The following is a 25760-nucleotide window of genomic DNA, read 5'->3' on the forward strand; positions in this document are numbered from 1 at the left end:
TTTATTCTACCTGGGTGTTTCTGGCTCTGAAATCGACCATTCTGTGCCTCAGCAGAATGGAGCTGGCTGCTTCCTAGACATTCACTTAGGTATTTTGAACTTGTTGCTCTTCTAACTTAGTGACTAAGTAAGTATATAGAGTTAAAAAGCTGTTTTTATCTTTCTATTGGACTATAACTTCTGAAACTTAAATCCAGATTCCTGAAGAGTGTGGTCTCATTCATGAGGAAGGTCACCTAAATTCATCAAAATGAACAAGACTTAAAGACTAAAGGAGTCTTCTTGCTTTTAAAATGAAACTGAAAATCAAAATCAAATGCCAATTTTGGAGGGATCATTTTGTTTTCACTGTACTCCAAGCAAAGGGCTGGCGTTGTTGGATCTTAATTCTCAGAAGTTCTCATCAACAAATGGGCCTGGTCAACCATAGTTTAGCTAAACGGATACCTGATAAACCCGGAGTTTGCTTGGGCCACTCTAGATTAGTCACATGGAGACAGTACTGTACATGGGCATGTTTGCACAGCTTCATAGACAGAACCCAAGGCAGTTCTCTGTACAGCCTGGTTCTTTATTGTATTATTTTTGTGGATGTTGTTCTGTTGCCAGCACTGTATTAAAGTTACCTATTTGGGGGATTGCAGTTTGTAAAAACATAGTATTGCAGCATTGGTACAGAATCCCATTACCAATGTCTATTATTTGTTGAGAACAACTGGACTCAACTACTTGTGGAGACAGTGTTGTCCAGTGGTCCACCATTACTCTTTGAGTTCACTGAGACACTTGATATGATATGCCTATCATGACAGATGGGGCACAAAATATAGGACTTAAGTTTCAGGAAAAAAGTAAATAACTGAAGGTGCTGGGCACTGGTACCTTGCTCTTGTAATCCTGGCTACTCAGGAGGCTGAGATCTTAGGATCATGGATCAAAGCCAGCCTGGGCAGGAAAGTCCATGAAACTCTAATGCCCAATTATCCACCAAAAAACTAGAAGTTGTGCTGTGGCTCAAAGTAGTAGAGTGTTAGCCTCAAGCACAAAGAGGCTCAGAGACAGTGTCCAGGCCCTGAATTCAAGCCTCACAACTGCCAAAACAAAACAAAACTCAACTCATTTTGTATGCTACTTATGATTCCTACTAAAAGTTCATTCATTGATTTGCTAGTAAGGTAAAGCTACACCACAGTGGTATGTAGTTCACTTTTGGCCCAAGTACATTGACTATTTTTAATTTAAGACTACTTCAGAGATTGCTGAATGAGGTGTTCATAGTTCACCTGGGCATTACTACAATTAGCTTTGGAAAGTAATCCATGTCATTTTTATTGCTTCTTGAAGCATTCAAAGTCTGACAAGAGTATTCAAAAGATGCTCACAAACAGAGCAGCCTCACAGTCAAGAAATCAGATAGAGGGCTGGGGATATAGCCTAGTGGCAAGAGTGCCTGCCTCGGATACACGAGGCCCTAGGTTCGATTCCCCAGCACCACATATACAGAAAACGGCCAGAAGCGGCGCTGTGGCTCAAGTGGCGGAGTGCTAGCCTTGAGAGGGAAGAAGCCAGGGACAGTGCTCAGGCCCGGAGTCCAAGGCCCAGGACTGGCCAAAAAAAAAAAAAAAAAGAAATCAGATAGATGTTTCAAATTCTAAATCTTTTATTGTGCTACTAGTATTAATGAGTGTTGAGTTTCCCTAAAATTGTCATCAGTAGTGGCACATGTCATTAATCCAAGAACTTTGAAGGCAGAAGCAAGAAGTCTGTGAGTTATAAACTAGCTGTGGCGAAACTGTGAGTTTCAAGCTAGCCTTGGCAAACTAATGAAATCTTATCTAAAAACAAAATCTGGTTCAGAGTTTTTTTGTTTCATTTACTAAATGTAGATCTTCTAAAAGAGGTATAATTGCATCTTCATTGTTTTACAGGTAATGACTGACATGAAATTTGGGTGAGATAATACAGACTAGCATTTAAGACCCCAGATTCCTTTTTTGATCTTTCCTGGATATGATGTTTTTTCTGTAAACAAGCTGGGATAGCAGCCTAGCCTATGTAGAGCTTAGAGGATTTAGACTTAATTCTGCATCGGTCTGCTGGAGTCTCTTGTTAGGCTGACATGCGTCTGGTTCGTAAGGATTATGCGTCCACAGCTTGTCCAATCCTCCTATAATTACCCAGGAAGGCCAAAGTCCTAGGCATTACCGATCTCTGTAAGTTTTATAGAAATGTCTTGTAGTTCTTGTAGCTGACCATTCTTGATAAAAGGCCTGAGTATACATAGGAGATAACTGAGGGAAAAGGTAAAAGATATGGCTATGTTGAAGGAAGGGAGGGAGGAGAGGATAGAGAGAGTTAAAGAGATACAGACACAGAGACACACACACAGGGAGAGAGAGAGAGAGAGAGAGTAAAAGAGAGAGACAGAGAGCGCAAGCACCCTCACACCTGAAGAAGCAATATCTTTAGACTTTTCAAGGCACAGAGAAGAGATGGATATTAACTTATCTTTTACTTTCAGGATCCCTTCAATTGTGTTCATGAGAGAAAAAATTCCAGTGCAAATATATTAAACTAGAGTAAGTAGCTTAGATTTAGATTAACCCAAGTCTGAGAGCTGCCATTCGTGACCATATGGTTCTACTCACTATTTCTTTATGATTCCTGTAATCTTGCCAGTGAGGATCTTAAAAAAAAGCAGTAGATGCCATTTGTCATATAGCCAAGAACTGCTCTATTATGAAGGGGCAAGAAAGCCATCAGATTAGAGGTCTAGAATAAGGACCAATTAACACTTGGGCTTGTGGGTTGTTTTGCTTCAGATAAAATTCTTCCACCCTGCCATCATAGCTAATATTTTTTAAAAGCAGCTATAGACAACAAGCAAATAGATAAACATTTGTTCCAGTGAAATTCTTTATAAAAACAAATAAAGAATCCAATGATGGCATTTTGGTACCTGGACTAGATGATCAACAAATTTGACCAATTACACTCAGCATGCCTTTATTCATTCATTCATGAATTCATTCATTCATTTGTGCTGGTCCTAGGACTTGAACTCATGGCCTGCTATCACTGGGCATTATTTGGTTTAAGGTTAACACTCTACCAGTTGAGCCACACTCCACCATTGGCTTTTTTGGTGGTTAACTGCAGATAAGATTATTATGGATTTTCCTGCCTGTGCTGCCATCAAACCATGACCCTCAGATTCCAGCCGCCTGCGTAGCTAGGAGTACTGGCTGGCATCTGGCTAGGAAGCCTTTGTAATTAAGAGTGAGAATTATGTAAATTGGAAATACCTGCTATTATCACCTGGCAAGGAGGCCACCTTGCTAGTTGTGATCATCTGTGTCCCACAAATATAGCTAGCCCCTCCCCCGGTGCCCTGGGGATAGTTTCTGCATTTTTTTTTTGGTCTATAATTCTTGCATGAATCATTTTCACATTAGAGGTGGCTTTAAGAGACCTCAAGAGTCAAGTAAGTGCCAACATCCGATGATGGAGTACTCTGTTTAGATCTCTCTAAAGTGAAACTATCCTCATTTATTTATGGGAGGTACATGGAGACCTCTCTGTGAATCGTGGGAGCAGTTTTCCCTAAAATTGGAGTTGTCTGATTAGAAAAATTTCCCTAACTTTCACTGAAGTGATCAATGGCACCACTTGAATGGTTCTGGAAATCATTCAGCTCATCTTCAATCCACTCACCACAGTTGTGGTAATTGTAGGTAGCAGAACTCCTGCTCATTGGCAAAAGTAGAGACCATGTTGGGGGCTGGGAATATGGCCTAGTAGCAAAGAGTGCTTCGCTTCCCTCGTATACAGGAAGCCCTAGGTTTGATTCCTCAGCACCACATATATAGAAAATGGCCAGAAGTGGCTCAAGTGGCAGAGTGCTAGCCTTGAGCAAAAAAGGAAACCAGGGACAGTGCTCAGGCCCTGAGTTAAAGCTCCAGGACTGGCAAAAAATAAAATAAAATAAAATAAAGTAGAGACCATGAAAGCTCAAGTTAGTGTTTTTGACCTGGCCAAGTGGGAAAGTTTTTGTAGGAATTTATGGAGAAAGTCACCTGACTTTTAAAAGTAGATTCGGATAGTTCCTGCGATTTGTTTAGTTTGCTGAGAATAGTCTTGTGCCAGGACTGTTTTAGAACAATTCACTTTATGAATGTACTGCTCTGAGTATCCTTAAGTAGAGACAAGTAGGAATATGTGAATGGACTGGGTTCCAGTTCCTTTCATTCACATTAATCAGGACATGGGGAAATCTGTCAGTAGCCAGCAATATAGAGAATGAGAGCAAGTTCTCCATGACTCTCTTCTAGTATTGCTCAATTTGCAAGCAGATCTGCTCACCAGAGAACAGGATATGTTGGTTCCCTAAACTGAGGGTTCCTTATCTATACTCCATCCCACCACGTGTACAGCGTTGACCTCACTGTTTTGCTCCATAGTGCCTCCTGGATTGTAGATCAAAAGCAACTAATACTGAGGCTAGGTGCAGTTGGCTTATGCCTGTCATCCTAGCTACTCGAGAGGCTGAGATCTGAGGATCACAGTCTGAAACCAGAGTGGGCAGGAAAGCCCAAGAGACTTTGACTACCAAAAAGCCATAAGTGGAGCTGTGACTCAAGTGGTAGAGCACTAGCCTTGATAGAAAACGTTTAGAGTCTAGGCACCCAGGCAAATGAATTGAAGCCCCAGGACTGGGACCAAATAAAAAAAGAAAAGAAAAGAATAGTAACAATAATGCATGTTTCATGGGTCCTTTTGCTTTTTTTAAAATATTGTTACTAAGTAATTGTACAAAGTGATTATAATTCTATATATCAGGTTATGAGTATACTAATATTCTCTCCAATTACTACCTCCCATCTCTACCTTCAATTATGTAATTCATTTTTTACATAATTTATGTTGAAGACAATATAAAATGTATATTATATATCTAGCTCATGGTACTTTCTATGCCATGCTAATATAATTTCCTAACTTAAATATAGAATATTTCCTGATATTCATGGCCTTGGGCTATTGCTTCTCTTTAATTATTTCATTTGAGAATTTTTAATTCACATTTAATTTGTGAACTTATTTTTTTCAGTTTGTCAGAAATTTATCTTGTTTCTATAGTATCAAAATATTCTAGTAGCTGAAAGCTGGAATTACAGTAGAAAACATTTGTGTTTGGATTTCGGTGTTTTTTTACTTCAAATTTTCTAGACCCCTCAGTACCTCAATTTTTCTTTTGCAAATAACAACTGCTGATAACTAACTTAGAAGGCTATCTATTATAGGGATTATGGGACAGATTGTGGATATAGCAAACATCCGCTATATTGTTAGCCTTGGTTCTTACATGTTGGGTGCTACGATTAAATGATATGGCATTGAAATATTTATTCTAGCTCCTGGCAAATAAAAATGCTCAGAGACATTTTTAATATTTCAGTTGCTGCAAGACTTGAGCACACTTTCTCTCTATTGAAGTGGCTGTTTTCTCACATAAAGTTGTCTAGAAAATCCTACCTACCTTTAATAACCAAGATCAAAGTCCACCACAAAGCCGCCTTTAATCAGTGCTGCTAAATTAAACCCTTTTCTCATTATACAGTACCAGACTTCAGGTTGCATCACAGATAACACTTAACCCATTCTTTCTTTTATTAGAGACACAGACTACCTCTTTTGTTAATTGTTAAGTTTCTCCAGCTCTTTAAAGGCTAAGACTATATTCTATAAAACTTTTAATCTCATACCTTTCACTGGACTAAGCGTGGAAGAATGGCATTTGAGAAAAAATAAATAAAACTCCTTACACTATTTTCAAGCCTTTTTTTAAAAAAAAGCCTTGAATCAGCCTATTCAAATAAAGTTTCTCTACTTCTTTTTTTGTTTCTTTTCATCCCTTTGCTTAGAATCAAAGATATGATTTTCTTTGTTAGGAGCTTAAAGTAGACTTTTATCCTATGCCCTTAATCATAATTAACTGTCTCTGGAAAAAAGTATTCTTCTAATTAACTACGTATAGATGCTGGGATCATTTTTCTTTTTTAAGAAGAAGTAAAGCATTTTTTTTTTCTAGCAAAAAACACCTTTAGTAACATTTGGCTCCTGCGGGCTACCTGATTCATCCACAGACAAAGTTTAATCCATTCATTAAAAAAAAGCAATTCCTGATAATCAAGATAAAAGTCAAGTGCAATTCCAAGGTTGGAAGTTATAAACGAAGCCACTGATAAATGGAGATGTAAATACATAGAGACCATTTCAAGGTACAAGGTGTTTGGACAGTTTGATGTTTATCTTGGACTCTAGCCTAGATTTTACTACCAAGATTTATTGTCAATATCAAAAGGACATTTTCTTTCATTAAGTAATGGTATTACTGGAAATAATATTAATGACAGAAGCAAAGCAATTTTTCATGTTATTAAATAAGATAAAAAGTAAGTTTATCATTTGAGAAGAGGAAAAATATTTTTCAATTATTTTACCTAAAAAGACTTGTTTTTACCCAAGATTGTTTTAAAGGCATTCAGTCATGCACTGTAATTTGACAGTAGTCACTCAAAACAAACAAACAAACAAACACAAACAAACAGAGAAAGCATGGAAATTTTCAAGTGTTTGGGACTATCCCAACACTATGTATTTTCAAAACTATAGGTCTATTTTCAAAACTATAACTCATCAAAAATACAAATGTCTTCTTTTTGAAGTTTCTTACTGCAATCCCTACAGGATTTGAAACAAGCTAGCAAGAGGTTTTCTATTTTATTCCTTCCATTTAGAATCCAATGGTTATAGTCTCATTTTAATGTTGTAAAAAAACCACACAGAACCAACAAAAAAAATCCATTTTCTGCCCTTTAGTTTATAGGATTATGCTGATAGTCCTGGCTGTTTTCTTGCCCTAAAGATTCAGGGCTTTAAAATTCATCATTCCAATTTATGTTTCCGTGGAGACTATAACAACGCCATGGAAGATGGCAAAAGCCACAGACAGTTTGACAGGAGGGAATGGAAAAGTGCATTCTTAGCTTGTTGATTCCTGAGACTATGAGTTCACTGACTAAACAATCGCGTGCAGAATTTCAAACTCATCTTGCATTCAATCCTTCATTTTGCTGATGAGCCAATTTTTATACTATTTTTTTGTTTATTTTATTCATTTCAGTCTCTTGGTTTTTGTGCCCTGACCCCTGAATAACATGAATTAAGTAATAGAAATGCGGGTTTCCGTCCTGGGAACTGGAGACAAAAACCTGTCTTTTCTAGAGAGTGCCACCGAATTTGGCTGAATCCTACTCATCAAGTTTAATGGAACTCTGGCTGCCAAAACCCCATGCAACCTTTTTGAGTATTTGGGGGCTAAATGTGGTTGCCAGTTATTTTTCTTCCCTGGGAATCCACAAGAACTCTTATTTGTTGCTGCCCAGATTTCTGCCAGCCGGCTGGATCTTCGTTCTATTGACAGTGCTTTATGAGCTACTGTGTGACTGATCTCTGCTCCAGTGTTCTTCACGATGTTGGGTGGACGAGGACAAGAGAGCATTCAATTCTGCAATGCTTATTTGCTTATGAGCTAAGGAAAACAATTTTTTTCATAAAAATGGAAAATAAAGACCCAGGAAAAAAAATGCTTAGAGACTCCTTCTGAAAACATAACCTCTAAGTTTTATAAATGCTTCTAAATCTGCATTCTTTAATGAGTTTCTTTCCCTTCATTTGATCATGCTTATCTTTCCAGTTCTCCTTCCTATTGGCAGACATAAGAGAGAAACTGTATTTGAAGATCTCTGGGATAAATGAATTGGAAAACAAGGAAAATAATGTGAAAAAACATGATTTTTTGCATATGATATTGATGTCTATCAAGATAATGTTGCTGAGAAAGAATGTTTTCCTCTGAAATTGTGGTAAACTTAGGGACCATGTTTTGTGTTTTCCCTTGAAGACTGCAGTGTTTCAACTGCCTGATTGTTGTTCTTTCTTTTAATTATTATCATTGTGTGTGTGTGTGTGTGTGTGTGCGTGTGTGTGTGTGTATGCATGTGCTAGTACTGGGCCTTGGACTCAGGGTCTAGGCACTGTCACTGAGCTTTTTCCCTCGAGGCTTGTGCTGTACCACTTGAGCTACAGCTCCACTCTGGCTTTTTAATGGTTAACTGGAGATAAGAGTGTCACGTACTTTCCTGTCCAATCTGACTTTGAACAGTGATCCTCAAATCCCAGCTTTCCGAGGATTTAGGATTAGAGGTGTGACCACCAGTGCCTGGCATTTTGTGAACATTTATATGGAAGACCATAATATGCATTGCTGATGATGAAGTATTATTTCAGCCACTTTAAGTGGCAAGTATTGAGGAAGTACTAACATCTCCACAGGGGGATAAGCCATACTGTCAGATATCTTCAATCAATAATAATAAACAGAAAAAGATTACTTTTTCTGGACTTTATATCTCATAGGTGGAAGCTAGATCTAAAATATATGGGGACATGATAAATTATACAGCACTCTAGGCATTCACACACAGTGAGATGGAAGGAGGCTATTTTTGGGGGGTGGGGGGAGGCATAAAGGCACAATTCCTCTGTCTTCTGATCGTTCAAGATAATATTTATCAAAATGAACTCCAGGAAATGGAAACAAGAGGGTTTTTTTTCTATCTTTTCTTTTTGTCTTGTGAACACACTTACCTGTGTTTGTGGAGGTGAGAGGAGGAGGCACAGAAACAGAGGGACAAAGGGTGAACAAATCTAACAGTTGTGCTCATGAGACACTATGTTGAACGTGAACTATACAACTTGTGCGTGGGAACAAGAGGGAAAACCTGGGAGAGAGCCAGGGATGGGGGGATATTCTTCCAAAAATAAATGTACTGTATATGACAATTATAAAAACAATTAAAATACTTAATTAACAAGGCATACAACACATACATAGAGAATATATTCTCAATCATTGCATTTTTTTCTATGCTTTCTATTACTAGAAAAACCCATATGTGCTGGAGTCAGACTCTTTTAAAAAAAAGTTATACCCTGTGTCTCTCAATTTTGGTATTCCCTTTCAATTTCCTAGTTCCAATACCAGCATACACGGTTTCCAATATACCCAGATAAGATTACAGAGATAGTGTAGGTACAACCACAGGAAGGTGATACAAGAACATCATCAATAATAGAAGCTACAGATACACATGGGACGTTGAAAGTAGTTACAAGTGTGATATAACAATTGTCTCCATAACATGGAGTTCATTTCACTTAGCATCATCTTAGGTGTTCATAAGGGTATAGCTATTGGGCCATGTGATGCTCTACAACTACAAAAGCAATACTTGCAAAACTGTTTGGTGTAAGTGAACTGAACACCTGGGGGGGGGAAGGGTAAGGGGGAGGGGGGAGGGGGGTATGATGGATAAGGTAACAAACAGTATAAGAAAGGTATCCAATGCCTAACGTATGAAACTGTAACCTCTCTATACATCAGTTTGATAATAAAAATTGGAAAAATAAATAAATAAAATGAAAAAATGTTATAAAATAAGCCTTAGGTGCAAGTATTGGCTTATTTTTGAGATGGGGTCTTGAGAAGTAACTTAGGTTTGCCTTGAAATCTCTATCCTCCTCGTTTAGTCTACTGATTTATGCCATCAAGCTCAACATGCATTTTTTAAAAATTTAAATGGGAAGATATTTAACATAAAAAGGATGAACTTAATAACAGGAACCATCGCGGGGAAGCCTCTGAAAGACTGTTGAGGATTTGGTGAAGTCGTTTCTCAGGCGAGCCTCCAGGGCTGAGATGCACTTACCATATTCACTGTCGTAGAAGATGATGAACTTCTGCCAGGCGTACTCGGTGACCACCCTCAGGATGACATCGTTCAGATACACAGGTGGGCGCACGGAGAGGGTGTAGTCGTCATTCCTGTTGCTGCGGGTGAGTCCGCAGCCACTTCGGGGGGTCCCCGCGGTGGAACGCTGGATGAAGAGGTGCGGGATGTGCATGGCATCCGCCAGAGACTGGAGGGACCCCGCGGACGTGCAACCAATGGAGCTGACCAGCGCCAAGATGCCTTGATTCATAAGTTCGCAGGCTGCAAAGAGAGCACAGGGTCGCAGTCATTAGGGATTCTTTTTAATAGGCATGTTCTCCCTCCCTCTCTTTTCTTCTTTGTAAGATGTGCACAGCTATAGCTCAACGGTGCAATTTAAAGGAAAAGCCAGCGTGCTGTATGGAGAGATCCTGCTGGAATTTAGTTTCAGAAGCCTGTCCTTATTAGTTGTGCAAATGACTTAGCTTCTCCTGACTCAAGTTCACTTGCTGCAAAGAGGGAAAAAAAAATATGCCATCTGGTTAGGGCCTTGCTCAAATTAGAGAGGAAAGTTATTTCATTATTATGCTAAATAATACTTTAACTGATTTGTATAAAAAAACACTTTCAAGCAGCATTTTATTTAAGGGTTTGGATGATTTAGTATGTAATGTAAAAATAGGAAGAACGTATTAAAAGATACAGATTCAGTATTTAGATTACAATAATTACAACTGATTGAGTAAATATAGCTAGAGTCTTGTAGAATTTCACCAAAAAAATCACAAATTTAAAATTCTCAAACCATGGTTTCATTTCTATATCCTTATTGTGGATAATATTACAAGAAAATTTTCTGTTTTTAACCTTCCGGATTTAGAAGGATTATATGCTCAAATAAAAAGTGATATAGCAATCACACATGGTAGATAAATTTGTTTTAGCAAATTCCAAATAATGACATTTCAGTAGTTACAATATAGCCACTATCAGCTATCTTCTGAAAATATTAAACGGAAAATTCCAGAAATGATTTATAAGTTTCAGATTGTATGCCATTTTGGGTTGCCTGAACAAAAAAATCTCGCATCATCTTGCTCCAAACCAGGTTGGGTCACTTCTTCATCCATGCTACTGGACTTCTGGTTGCTTAGGAGCCATTTTGGTTATCAGGAAGACTTTCATGATGGCTCAGAACTTGTGTTTCTGTGAGATGTCACTCAGAGCCTAACACATTGTCACCTTGCCTGTGTCCATCACTGCACTTCAGCTCAGCAAGGAGACATGGTATTTAACCTCAATGGCAGCAAGTACTGTACAATGAAAGGTGTGGAAAGAGACCACATTCACATCACTTTTGAATGCAGTATGGCCTTATACTTTCTATTTTCCTGTGTCATTATTTTAGTCTTGTTGTCCTCATTTCATAAGTTAAACTTCATCATAGGTACAAATAAGTGCATAGGAAAAAATTAAACACATAGGATATTTGGTAATAAGTACAGTTTCTTTCTACTAGGGGTTTAGGAGACTATTCTATATCCTTTTAAATTCTGTTTGTAAAACCATCAAAGAATCCGATACTAAAAAGAATAGTTTTGTCCTTCCTTTGTAGCAGGAGAAATTGAACCTAACAATCTGTACTTGGTAGGCAATCGTGGCATCACTTCAATCCTACCTCAAGCCCTTTGGTGACTTGTTTTATTTTTGTGTCATTACTATGGCCAGAACTCAGGGCCTGGGTGCCGTCCCTGAGCATTTTTGCTCAAGGCTAGTACTCTGCTACATGAGCCAAAGATCTTTTTCGAGCTTTTTTGAAGGTTCATTGCAGAAAGAGTCACTCAGACTTCACTGCCTGGATTGGCTTCAAATCACAATCCTTGGATCTCAGCCTCCTGAGTAACTAGGTTACAGGCAGGAGCTACTAGTGCCTGGCTTATTTTGTTTCTGAGCAAGGGTCTTGCTTACTTTGATCTGGATGGTCTCAAATTTTACAATAGGAAAACCTCTTCCACTCAGCGAACTTGGATCACAGGCATATGGCACCATTCCTCAGCTTAAAATCCATTAATTGTACATGAATAAATGTGTTCTATGTAGATTACTGTTTAGTATTATCCATCCGGCTGTACAGATTAGGTTTACAGAAACAGTCTACCGTTTTCAATAAGGCTATGTCTTGACTGTGAAAAGACTCAGTTTCATAGAATGTACAAGTCAGTGCATTATACAGAGGGTGAGATATGACTGGGAAGATCAGAGTATGCCTCTGTGTGCTCCTTTACTTTCTTCTATAAAAAGAATGCAAGCCAAGGACTTCTCAATGGCATATTTCTTTTCCACTGATTTCAGGCTTGGTGATTTATTCAGATTATGTGCACATGCACACATTTCACATCCCTACATATAGACCGTATTGAACAGCTGGCTGGCTTTGTTGCTCCAGATGTTTGAGATTTTAACAGTACCAAAGATGTTTGGAGGTTTTGCTAATTGCCAAAAGCATACCTGTGTTGTTGTTTTTTTTATAACACGTCATCAGAAACTGTTTTAAAAAATCCATTTTGGTCATTCAGCAGTTATGGAAGTGAAGATAGCTAGATAAATGTATAGATTTTTAGGCCAAATGACATTCGTGTACACAATTTTTGGTTCTGAAAGTAAAAAGTTTATATCTTCGCTGGGCAGTACACAAGTGGGTACAAATGAATTAACTGAAGTATAATAGACATTACAAAGAGCTCATATAGTATAGCTTTTTAGAAAGATTAGATCAAAGCCCAATAAAATCAACACCAGAAAAGGGGTACATTCAAGAAGAGGAGATCAAGCCAAGGGGAGAAGGTAGACCAGTAAAAAGGAGTAGGGGAGAATGTAGTCAGGAATTCATTGTATATAACCAAGATTTTTTTAAACAGTAAGAGAAGGAGTGGGTCAAAAAGGGTATCGTTTCCCTGATTGGTAATAATTAGTGTATGTCTAGGATAGTCCTAGCAGATGATCACAATAGCCCAATAGTTATGTACATATGAGTCACATAAGATGATGTCAAAAGAAATGATGTCCAAGATATGAAAACAGTGTATCGTTGTTGTTATTTTTAATGTACTATGAGAAATTATTTTTTTCTTCTGTTTATCTTTCCTATGTTTTAGCTCCTGTTGTCACTGTATTTGATTTTGGTACCCTGGGTATTGTATATATGTTTGTCTGAAGCAGGGATGGGAAGGGAAACATCAAAATGATGAGACAAAGGGTAAAGGGTGAAGCAATGAAACAGCAGCACTTACAAAACAATATGTAGTAAATCAACTGTACAACTGGGTGGGGATGGTATTGGAAAGAAGAGAAGGTGGGAGAAAAATGAAGGAGGAGGTAACAAGTTGGACAAAAATGCACTCACTACCTTATGCATGTAACTTTAACCCCTTTGTACATCATCTTGACAATAAAGATTTTTAAAAAGGGGGAGTGAGAATGTTGAAGGCATTGTGTTCATAAACTGCTTTGCCAAATGGCACCTTCTTTGTACAGCTACTTAAAGGCAATATAAACTTTTTAAAAAGTTGTATCTACTTTTGCTTGAGGGAAATGAGATAAAATCTGTAAAATATTTGGAAATGGATTTTTTTTTAGGACTGAATGCTCATTGAGAATTCAGTGAAATATTTTTGGATAGTATCATCTTTCCTGAATGCAAATATTTTAGTTGTTGTTGTTGTTGTTTTTCTGGCTTATTAATGGTGATCACTTTGTTTTGATATAACTTGTTTTGATAGAAAAGGAAGAAAGGTGTGAAGATTTCTTCCCTCAGTAATCTGAGCCAGAAACTCTCCAGATACTAGTGAAATATCTAATTTTGAGATTGTGGGCTTGCATTGCAAATGCTTTTCTTTTGGAAGATACTGATTTTTTTTCTTTTTTGGCAACTAACATTTTTTTTTATTAATAATACAGATTTATTCTTGCTCTAGTAAGAAGACTGTGTTAAACTGTGAAAAAGAATTAGGTTGAGCTCTCTATTTTAGGAAAATTAATTCTTTTTGCTAAATTCCTTGAGACAAATAAATTCCAAATATTTTAGGTGCCCTCAGCAGATTTATTTTTATCTTTAGAGACAAGCCTCAAAGCAGATAAAGTTCACATTTAAATCATAATATACTCCAACAGAAATGATAAAAGATGACCTTGCCTTATAAGCCATGACTTAAAATTTCCTCAGTTGGAATGGATTCGAATGAAATTCTATAGAATTAATAGAAAATGTCTATTGTTTACTTGAACTATAACTTAAATCCATCATCTGTTAGTCATGTAGTAAGAGGGTGCCTTTAGTGCTTTTCTGGGACAAATTAATTATAATTGGCGTAGCTGTTCAGAAGCTTCAAATTCTTCACACAGTACACTTTGAATTTATTTTAATTCCAGAAATGTTTTGCTCCCCATTCTGCTTTGAAACCCATTCTTTCTATAGCCTGAAAACTCATAAAATGACCGATTTATCTGAAGTCAGCTCCTCCCCATGCTGTCTACCAGAACAGATCACCAGCGGATGGGCTCTATGGCCGCCAAACTTCCAGAAGATGGATACATAGAAATGTTTACTTGGTAAGATTTGATCTTTATCTTCACAATCCCAGCTAGCAAAAAGTCATTGCTAAAAGGAAGTGCAACAAAACTGATAGCCCAGGTCATATTACATGTCTGTCTTTGAAACTTGTCTTCATAACGTTATAGAAATACTCGACATTTTTTGAAGCTTACTATTCTTCAAAGCTAGAGGAACGAATTTTGAAAGTTTGCGCCATAATGAAATGGTCAATGTTGGAAGATAGAGATATTTCCGCATTACATACTATATACACACACCACATTATACAATATATTCATATATGCAACAAACATTATTTGCTGGTCTATTAATGTGTTCAATTTTTAATTATTATATGTTAACTAAAAAGCAATCGAAGTTATCTTCTTTATAGAAAGGAGCTTCTTAGATTTAGAAATGATTCTTTTAACGTAGTTGCAAAAGCTTCAATATTTTGTAATAATATTTCATAACATATGGATACAGTATTACCTCAAAGATAAAGAGAAACACCATGTGTTTATGTTTGCAAAAGAGAAAGAATGGCAGAAGTAATTTTTCCATTTATCTCTCTTTACTGTGAACACCATTGCTAGATCTCAGAGATCATCATTCCTCCTTTCCTCTCTTCTCCACTTCAGCTTGTTTAATGCATACCATTAACTTCATGTCCTACATATTTATTGAAATGTTTATCTTCAAATATCCATTGCAAGTTTCTTCATTCAGCTAACACAATAATTCTCGAAGGTGGTGTGCTTTCATAGCCTCCATCTTCACTTTCTGATCATCCATGTTGTAAACAAGAATATCTTTTCTTCTAAAGATATCCTTCTATCATTTCAACATCAACACACATATGATAGATGCCTACGTAGATAGATAATGCTATGGGTATATCTTCCTGCCAGTTTGCCTGTAACCCTAACACTTCATTCTCAACAGCAATATCATTCAGACGCACTTAGTACTGAGGAGTACCTCTTCCTGGCCTTCCTTCTGGTAGCCCATACAGCTCCATTAGGCTCTTACAGCACTATGACACTAGCCTAAGCTCAGTTAGTCTCAGGCTGCCTCATCCTGCTTTAACCACAAGTCCTCTTTTGTTCGCGAAGTTAACTTTTCTATTTCCGTTCAAATGGTGCTCTTCATTTTCTTCCCCGCTGGCCATCTTTGTTTCCTGCAGCTCCATCTCAAGAGCATCTCTCTTCGTACTCTCCTAGCCTTCTGATTTTCCTTAATGGTTAATGGTTAAAGACATCTCTGTCATTATTCAGTTGTTTTCCTCAATAAAATGTTAGGTAAACCACAGCAGGAACTTTGTGTGTGTGTTGCAAGAGGCTGGTGTGTGTACGCACCGATGCCAGTGTGGCAGGGACCATTGAACACACAGTCTCATTCCACAGCTGATGCCATGTAAGAGGGGTTAGTTTTGCCAGACTTGACTTTGTGACACATAGGAAACACTGGGAATATCTTTCCTTACCGAAATTGTCCTCTCCTATTGATAGAAAAGATTCCTAAAGGGACCTGAGAACAATAAAGGAAGGAAAATGAGAAGAATTTGTTCATAACAAAAGAGTTGTTTAGTATTCCCTAAACACACTATTTGGAAATTTTGATGTTCTTCTGCAGTAATAGGATTAGCATATGTAAGCTCCATGAGAAGAGGGATGTGTTTTTCTTATACTGGGATGTGCTTAGCATTTTGAAGACCTCAATAAATAGTTCTGAATGTGTCAGTGCAAAGTAATATTTAGTCATTTAGAACTTGTGATTCCAGGCTGGAGACAGTATGGCCTTTGGAAGTGTTTGAAGTCACAATGTATTGAATGATCATGTAGGTGTTTAGTCTGTACACAGTAATTCTTAATTTTATTTGATTTAAACAAATGTTTGTTTTTATTTTCTCTTTTTTTTTGTTTTATTTGAAGTCCTGGAAACTGAACTTTGGGATTTGGGTTTGCTCCTGCTTATGTTACATTCATTCCAGAAATATAACACTAAGAAGTTGGCCTGAGTAAACCTAATTAGTATCTTTGTAGAAAAAATATTCAAGGTCAAAAAGGATATCCAAATATATTACCAATTTGTCACCATTGCTGGCTTTGTTGTTGTAGTTATTTTCTTTTCTCTCTCTTTCCTTCCTTCCTTCCTTCCTTCTTTATTTTCCCCTCTCTCTTTCTTTCTTTCCTCCCTCCCACCCTCCCCCTCTCTCTTTCTCTTTTCCTTTTGTGTCTTGGACCTGGGGCTTCAACTCAGAGCCTGGGCATTGCCCCTTAGTTTTTTCACTTTTTACTCTAGTACTCTAATATGTGAGTCACACCTCCACTTCTGGCTTTCTGCTGGATAGTTGCAGATTCATACCCAGTCTACCTTTGAACTACAACTCTCAGATCTTAGCCTCCAGACTAGCTAGGATTTTGGCATAAGCCATCTGGTTTCTTATTAGCATTTTTGCTCCAGAATGGCCTCAGACTGTGATCTTCCTACCTCTGCTTCCTACCTAGCTAGGATTATCAGTGTGCATCGATGCATCCAGTTCAAAATAATCTTTTAATAATATGAGTTTTAGATCATTTGTGTGGAGAAATCTGCTTTGGGTTTAAAATGCATATCATGGTTTTAATGTAATGTATTTATTCTAATTGATTGTAAGCATTTAATTTTTTCTTCAATCTTTAACCTGTGGCTTTGTCTTAATGGAACTTAAGGCACATATTCAGCAGGAAGAGCTAGATCAGTTACCATTCATACTGTGACTATCACTGCCACAGTTATGCTGAGAATCATATCTTGCATAGCATAGAATGAGCTAGGAGTTTTTTTTCTCACTTGCTTGCTGCATATCCTCATTTCACTAATAATGTCCTCCAGCACATTATCAGAAGCATTTCTATTTCTTGGAGAAAAATTGTCCAAATGCTTTATGGAGCCATAGCACAGTGCATAAGGTCAAAACCAGTATTTAATAGTTAGTTTGGCCCCTGCTAGCAGCAATTAGGAAGTGAAAGGCGATAATTCCTGAAAAGTAGAGCATAAAATTTGTGGCAACTTTTTCAAGACAGCCTCTCACTAAGTCACATAGAGACTGTGTTCTCTTACGTATATATCTATAGATATACATATATGAATATACACATAGATATGCACACACACACACATACACACACACACACACACACTTGAACTCAGGGCCTGAGCACTGTCCCTGAGTGTTTTTGTTTTCCTCAGAGATGGCACTCTACCTTGAGACCCAGCTCCGCTTCTAGGCTTTTCTCTTGTTCATTGGAGATAAGAATCTCATGGCATTTTACTGCTCCAAGCTGCAAACCTCAGATTTTAGCCTCTTGAATAGGTAAGATTATCACCTGAGCCACCAGTACCAGATGTTACATATTTTTAAAGAAGAGTTGTGTAAGTGATGGAAAAGGCCTGTTTGTAAATTGTCCTAATTACCTTTAGGTATGATTCAGTTCAATGTAAAAAAAAAATAGTGTTTCTTCTAAGGGGCTGGATGAAAGTCAAACACCAGCTTTTTATGACAATCTTCCTAACCATTGACATCATGACAAACATAATGAGCTCCCCAAAGTCAAGGCACTAGGCCCACTTTATTCTGACCACTGCCTAGAATCTGTTGCTTTCAGAGAAAAGGACAAGTAAATACATGAGCTCTATAATCTAGAGATCACCGTGGAAGGGAAGATTCCTCATTTTTTGACCTAGTATAGATGTGAAGCTGTGTTGTGCACTACAGGTGGTTATTAGATATCAGGGTTTTAACATACCTCTCCCTAGAGAAACACCTTTCTTTTTCTTTTTCTTTCTTTCTTTGTTTCTTTCTTTCTTTGTTTCTTTCTTTCTTTCTCTCTCTCTCTCTTTCTCTCTCCTTCCTTCCTTTTTCTTTCTTTCTTTCTTTCTTTCTTTCTTTCTTTCTTTCTTTCTTTCTTTCTTTCTTTCTTTCTTTCTTTCTTTCTTTCTCTCTCTGTCTCTCTGTCTCTCTCTCTTTCCTCCTTCCTGCTACTTCAGAGTAATCCTTCTTCATACACCAACTTAATTGGCTCTATTTTAGTCAGTTCTTTTCTATTTCTTCACAAGATTTTTTTCTTTCCTTTTTCCCATGCTGAAGTTGGCTACTACTAAGGATCATTGGTTTTCTCAAGCTTAAGATGGAAGGAATACAATATTTTTGTTTTACTATATCTAATATTTTGGACAGCTTTGAACATCATTTTTTGCTGTTGTGTATGAGTGGAAGGCACTTTCAAGGCAAAATTAAATGTTTATAATAATACCATTTTCAGCTGTGTAAACTGTTAAACTTAACACTTTTTGTTTTCATTCCTCCTGCCCCAAAAAAGGAAAGTAAAAGCTTTTACATAATATATTCTTAATAGTAAGAATGTCTTTCTTATAACTTTGGGAAAGAAAGTAACTTCCATGTGATTATGTGTAAAGAAGAGTATCTAGAAATACCCTTCTTATGATGACATTTTTCCCCATTGCCATTCCATGATACAGATCATTAACAGTTGATAGCATGTGCTATGACCTACTACCCTGAATTTTCCCCACAAATGGTATTGTTTCAATGAGAGAAGTTTCACTGACAAAATGCTCTATCAGGAAGGACAGATGAGATATAGTTAGATAGGATCTAGAAAAACAGCTATAAGAAAAGGGGAATAAGTAGGATGACGGAGGAAAGTTTGAGTCACTCTTGGTAGAGGAAATGATAACGAGCTTTATTATGTGTGAGTCTGTCCATATTTCAAGAAAATTTCAATACCATAAAAGTTGTTTCAACTCAAGCTTTCATTATACAATTCAAAAATGTCCAATTTCTAAAAACAATTTCTACTAAGGTTCACATTTTGAAGTTTTTTGAGATTTTTCTTTTTCTAGATTTTCTAAAAGCAATAAAAGTGGTTTTCCAACATGGACCTCCCTGGATGGCATGCCCTGTGCTTGGGAGAGATGAGCTCAAGGTAGTCCATCTCTTTGGCCTTTCCATAAATCCCATCCCAGGTATCAGCTAAAATAATTAAAGCTATCAGCTTGAAGTGTTCTCTCATGGTGAGCAAATAAACCTGTACATGAACTGTGGATGTCCTTGAAACGTCTTGCTTACGAGTGCAATGATGCCAGAAAAAAAAAGCAATGTCAACAGCCCACAAATGAGATTGTTTTAGAAAGATCAATTATAATGATTTAATAAACCAAGCCCACATTTTCTAATGATGTGTGGCGCTTCCTAGAGTTGTTTATCAGTGAAGTGGAAATAGAAATGAAATTTATTAATACTATGTCAACATCTTTTTTTACAGTTTAATGCATTTTCTTGCCTATATTCTTCATTTTTACTTTGCATAAATAATAAATTATAAATGTAATGGTAATATGATATGATTTGGTAAGAGGAACCAGAAGGGAGTGATAGAAAGAGGATGTTGCAGCATGAGTATCAGCCCAGTTATACACGTATGAAAATAGCATAATATAACCCACAAAAAATGGTTTAAAAAGTGGGTAAGAGTGAACGGGAAAAGAGAGAAAAGGAAAGGGGATTGAATTTGATCCCTACCTTTGTATGAACTATCATAATGAAATCCCCTTTTACGTTCAATTAATGTCAATAAGATTTTCCAGTTCCAAAAATAAAACAAATAGGAGACACTCTGTTTTATTTCAGTATACAGACCAAAATATTTCCCCAAATGTATATTGGAAGAAGACCAATGAAGTCAACATGGACCAAGGTCTTTCTTCAATTTGTACAAAGTGCTTAAAAACTATACAACACTGATTACTTACTTGGGCCCATGAATCAACTAAGAGCAGGAGAAAATGCTTGGCCTTTCTGCCTCCTTTTTGTATGCGTGTTTGTCACTGTCTCCGAAGTAACTTCACAATCACCCCTGAACTTGGGAGAGAACAGATCTTGATCTGATCTGTTGAACAACCTTACTCAAGGGACCAAAACTATCCCTAAAGAACAGCAGAGTCCAGTAGGACAGACCGGACCCCAAAAGAGGACAATCATATGTAGTAAGAAAGCAGCACCCTAGAGAAGAAGGAAACATCTCATGGGAATAGGATTACTAACTTCTATTGATGACAGTGCTAATAACTTGTCTGGAACCCAGGAAAAAGAACTGAGTTAATGGCCAATTGATTACGGCTCAAACCAGGATGATCTAATAATTATATATAGCCCTCTACACCTCCTCCACATTCTCTGTCTACTAAAATCTAGAACTGATGTCTTTATGGTGAAGATAGGTGAAGATGTACGAAATGCTGTCTTCCCATGGTATCCCATACAATGCAACAACAGATCTCCTTTCTCTGTTCTTACCAAGTCTCTATTTGATACATAGTTCTGATATGCAGCGCTCCTGAAACTTGGGCCTAAGATGTCAAATTCCAGTTTCAAGCTGACTCATTACGGAAACCTTTAAAGCAATGCTAACTATTTTGAAAACAAACTTAGTGATTTCATGAATGTGAAGTATCTTACACTACATGTTAGTGCATTTATATGAATGACAACCAGCATAAGAATGTGGTCAAAATGGATTCAAAATGGTGTTGATTTAATTTCCTTTCAAGTTTCTGATAAGTGGAAAGCCATTCTCTAGTTCAGGGAATGAATGAAAGACCTACAAGTTGGTGTGAATCTAATATTCAATTAACAATTCTCAAGGATGCTTTCTACTTTGATCAAAACCTTATAGGGTCTCCTACTGTCCTCTGAGTGCCTGTTTGTCAGGGACACCAAAAATGGAAGGGATGGCTTAGAAAAAAAATGTATCTTCATGTGAAGATAGAAATCTAACATGCCACAAAACTTAGAGCTTTGAATTAATTATATTGGGCAGGGATCTCTTGAGTACTCACAGAAAGTTAACATAGTTCTAAAATGGTACTTAGTCCAATATAATTCATAAAAGTCAGATTTTTTTCCAGATTAAAAATTATGGTGGCATCTTCTATTATTCTTTCTAAGCAGAAAAAGAAAATTTAGGAAGACAGAGGCTTATAGAAATGTTAGTCTTGTCTTTCATTCTTGCAATGATGGAAAAAATAGAAGAAAACGATATGACAAGACAGAGTACCATTTTAGTATAAGAGGGCCAATACTTTTGAATGTTCTACATATGTGGTACTGTATTAAGATATTTAATATACAATATAATAAATGTACATATTACATATAATGCACATTGTTGGGATTATGTTATTTTCTGATATTATAGAACTTCATATTAAAATAATTTCATTTAATTAAATAAGTACATATTTAGATGCTATAGTATGGGACTAAGGGATAAAATGATGTTCATTTTTTTAAACTGATTTTTGGATACAGGAGGATAGGTAACCTACAATATTTTCAAGTCCAGTTCATTTATCTCTAAAGTACAAGAAGTAATGTTTAACTGGTTGGGGTTGAACAGTAAAGAATTTGAAGCATATTATCCAGTCCACAACTATAAGAGACATTCACTTGTTTTATAAATATAAAACTCTATTCAATAAAATTGCATCTATTCCCAAAGAAGAAAATACTTACTACAAACATGAACAGCACTGTCTATATATATATTTTTGCAACTAATGGTAATCCATTAACAAGATCCTAAGGATAATTTCTTATCATTTCCCAAGATCATTTCTTATATTTCACTCCATAAATCTGAATACATTAGTGTTGAAGTGGGAGGCAAATAAGACTCGTTCACAGAGTACGAAAAAAAATTAATGACACATTTGTTACTATGAGTAAAATGTCCTAACGTGTATTATAAAACGTGATGACCAAGTATCTATTTTCTGTACCTAATTTGCTGTGCAATAGCTACTAAAAACATGACAAGATTCATCAAATTACATGTCGAAAAAAGAATGTTTTGTGTATAGTAATGATGACCAGATATGCAGATCCTGGGTGTCAATACCTCTTAACTAAGGGCATCATGAGATGGCCATAACTGCCCAGGGTAAATTCCTACAAAGTGAATTTTCTAGCCTATTTGGTTTTCTTTTCAGTTCCTATCCAACAGAAAGCTTTTGTGCTTCGAAGTGAAAGGAACGCCAAACGCCAAACCTCACAGCTGCTAGTCTTGGGGTTTGAAACAGCTTGTAACCCAGGAGCTGGTGGAGTGGGTTGGGGTTTGCTCTTTGAGAATAACAATGCCCTCACCACAACTAACTTCTTTGTATTGCATAAACTCTTTCCCAATGATTTGTTTTATTGAGAGATATATGCCATTGTAAGTTGTACTTTTACAGATAACGATGAGCCACATGAGAAAAATATTAAGCCAAATCCAGCTACCCTGTTCATAGGTAACTGTTATAAACATCTCCTTTTCTTAATAACTGTATGTATATATATATATATATTTTAGAATCAAGTCGTTTCTTTCTTTACATGTAAACTAAATCTACAGCTACCTAAATGTATCAAATGCAAAAACCTTTTTTGCTTTTTACTAAAATGTGAAATTTTACAACTCTCTTCTTTGTCTCAAAATGCCTTTGACAGATTTTAGTTACATTTTCTTGAGTGTAAGTGAAAGGATTTGAACAAAAAACATTGTGAGGATTTGAATCAGTGGCATCATGTGAATATTCTGTTCAGATTACCAGCGGAGTAATAACCACAGAAAAACCTTTCTAAACATGTTCTGTGATAAATGTACCAATTGGAATCTTCTACTAGACAGATAGAAAGATACCAAAAGATAGGTTTGGTTTGATGTGTGTGTGTGTGTGTGTGTGTGTGTGTGTGTGTTTAGGTCTTTGTATGAATTCAAGGACAGTTTTATATACAATTGATAGGTTGTTTCTATTTCTTCCCCCTAATTTTTTAATTTTGGAAAGCATGAATGCTGATAAGAAGGTAAGAATCATTTCATTTTCTAAAACCAAGTATATAACTTTTGCAAATTATATTTCCAAATTTAAGGTATTTTTTTCTATGCTTAAGTGTCTAAGATTTTCCTGTTATACTAATAAGAACATATGAATCCAAATGCCCTTTGAACAAAACTTCTTTAGCCTGGATTGTGTAGGAAGAAGAGAAGTAACAGTAAATCTGTAACTGCCTTAGTCTTCTGGGAGGCAGCAATGCCCATTGTAACGATCATCCTAATGGAATTCCCAGCTGTGAGAGCCGTTTCTCAGATTTTTTTTTTAGTGTAACTAGTTGCTTAGGGTTAGCACTATGCACAAGTTACCATTACATTGATGGGTTCCAGATGCAATGGACTGGCGTCGGAAGCTGTCATATGGCTTTGACCTCAAGGGATCTCTTAAGTTCTCAGAAGGAAGGCCATGCACACTGTGGGTGCCTAGCTGAAAAAGAGTGTATCTGTGTAGAATTAACAATGACCAATTCTTGCCTTCTCCTTTCGGTTCATTCTGAGCACCTACAGCCCTCAGCAATTCCAAACATCAAATAACAGAAATGCCAACCTACTTCATTAGATCTTCATGATTTTTCTATAGAACTTGATCCTAACTTTTAAAAAAAGATGACTTTTAGAAATGAAAGCCTATTTGTAAATATCTAGGTCAAGGATTAGGAAATAACAGACTGTGTTTCCTTCTACTCAAACACCTTGTTGTGTAGGAATATAGCAGGGAGTCAGAAATCTCTAGTTGTAGGTGGGTGAAGCAGGAGGAGGACAAGAAAGAAATCCCATTTCTTTACAGTTTGAAGAATCCAATTTTTGTTTTCTCAATAAAGAAAATGAAGTTGGCATAGTTATGACAACCTATGCTGAGGTGGCTTCAAATTGACAAGGCCCAGGGGACAGAAGCTGCTGCTAACCTCATTAACTGAGGAGTTTAAATGCTGTCAAATTATAGACACAGGGAGGTTTACAAATAAACAGAAGCCATTCATTCTAAAGCAAACTTTCTCCATGAAAATATCTAGCTGTGTTTCAACTACACGGAGACTTCCTTTAGACCTTAAACTATAATCGGGAAGAGAAAAGAAATACCCTAGGAAAGAGTAAATTCAAAAAGGTAATTTGTCGGCATCTTCAATTCTATGTGAAAAAATAATATTAAAGATGGCTGTAGCCTAGCTAGTGGGTAAAAGAAGATAGCAATATAGAGATGTATAGTGTTTATGTACTCAATCATCTTTTTTTTTGTCCAGAAATGAAAAGATGATATTTTAAAAGCACAAAGAGATTATAGTGCTTAGATAACAGATCGAGAAAGGCTGAAAAGTTTTTTGAGTCATGGAACTATTTCTCTCATTTATCTTCTTATGAGGCATAAAACAAGAGCTTAACTAAAAATTATTTTTGACACAAAATGCTGACGAAGTTAATATTTGTTAAATATATCATACCAAAAACATATTCTTCTGTGTGTGTGTGTGTGTGTGTGTGTGTGTGTGTCTATACCAATAATAGGGCTTGAACTAAGTATCTGGACACTGTTCAGGCTTCTTTGTTGGAAGCTGTCACTCTACCACTTGAGCCACAGCTCTACTTTTAACTTTTTAATGTTTAATTAGAAATAAGAGTCTCCTGGACTTTGCTGCCTGGGATTCAAACTGAGATCCTTAGATCTTGGCCTTCTGAAAAGTTAGGATTACAGATGTGAGCCAGGCTCATAAGACTCTTTGCAAATTATATTCTACACACGTCTCATGACGTCAAAGTATCAATATTGATCATCATACAACTCAACATAATTTACTTCAACAAGTAGTCAAGTTTTCCTTACCTGGGGAGGGAGGGCAATTTTGTTTCTCAGGATACATTTGAAAATGTCTAGAGAAATGTTTTTTGTTTTTTTTTTTAATACCAGGATTCAGGGATGGGCTAGGCAATGGTAGGGTGGCTAGGAATGCTGCCCAAGTGTTACATCACAAGCAGTCCTCTTCAACTAACTAACTGTTTTCAATGAAGGGCCTTTCCTTCCTCCCACACAACTAAGAAGCAGGTCGTTCAAAAGCGACCCATGACAAATGTTAGACACATGGCCTTCCTCTGAAATCTTAAGTGTCTAAACAGTTCAACTTTCATCTCCATCATGAGTGAAAGTTGGAGAATCTTACTAAGTTTTCTTCTTGCCAACTGGAACACCTTAAAGCATAATTCTCATTTACCTTAATTATGTTTCTGCATTTCAGACATGACTTGGAAATATTATCAAATGCAAGAGTGCACCCTGCATTAACCTGATTGATATATTTACATTACAGATACTTGCCCCTCAGGAAGTGGAAATTACTGAGAACTCCTGGGGTCTCCTGAGATTGCTTGTGCTGTGTGGTGAAATCTTGCAAGATGATTTCT

The 25760-nt window shown here is 36.8% G+C and overlaps 1 protein-coding gene across 3 annotated transcripts in view; it reads right to left on the reverse strand.

Annotated features, from left to right (window-relative positions):
• The window catches only part of Grid2 (glutamate ionotropic receptor delta type subunit 2), a 1008435-nt gene that overhangs the window by 519731 nt on the left and 462944 nt on the right, over positions 1-25760 (reverse strand). For 2 of the 3 annotated variants that reach the window (XM_048333648.1, XM_048333647.1), the window contains exon 3: positions 9834-10118. The exons of the other annotated variant lie outside the window; for it this stretch is intronic. In XM_048333648.1, the coding sequence (XP_048189605.1) occupies positions 9834-10118 (285 nt within the window). The remainder of the gene's footprint in view (positions 1-9833; positions 10119-25760) is intronic. 3 annotated transcript variants of the gene reach the window in all.

The sequence above is a fragment of the Perognathus longimembris genome, chromosome 24 (genome assembly GCF_023159225.1).
Source record: "Perognathus longimembris pacificus isolate PPM17 chromosome 24, ASM2315922v1, whole genome shotgun sequence".
Lineage (NCBI taxonomy): Eukaryota > Metazoa > Chordata > Mammalia > Rodentia > Heteromyidae > Perognathus > Perognathus longimembris.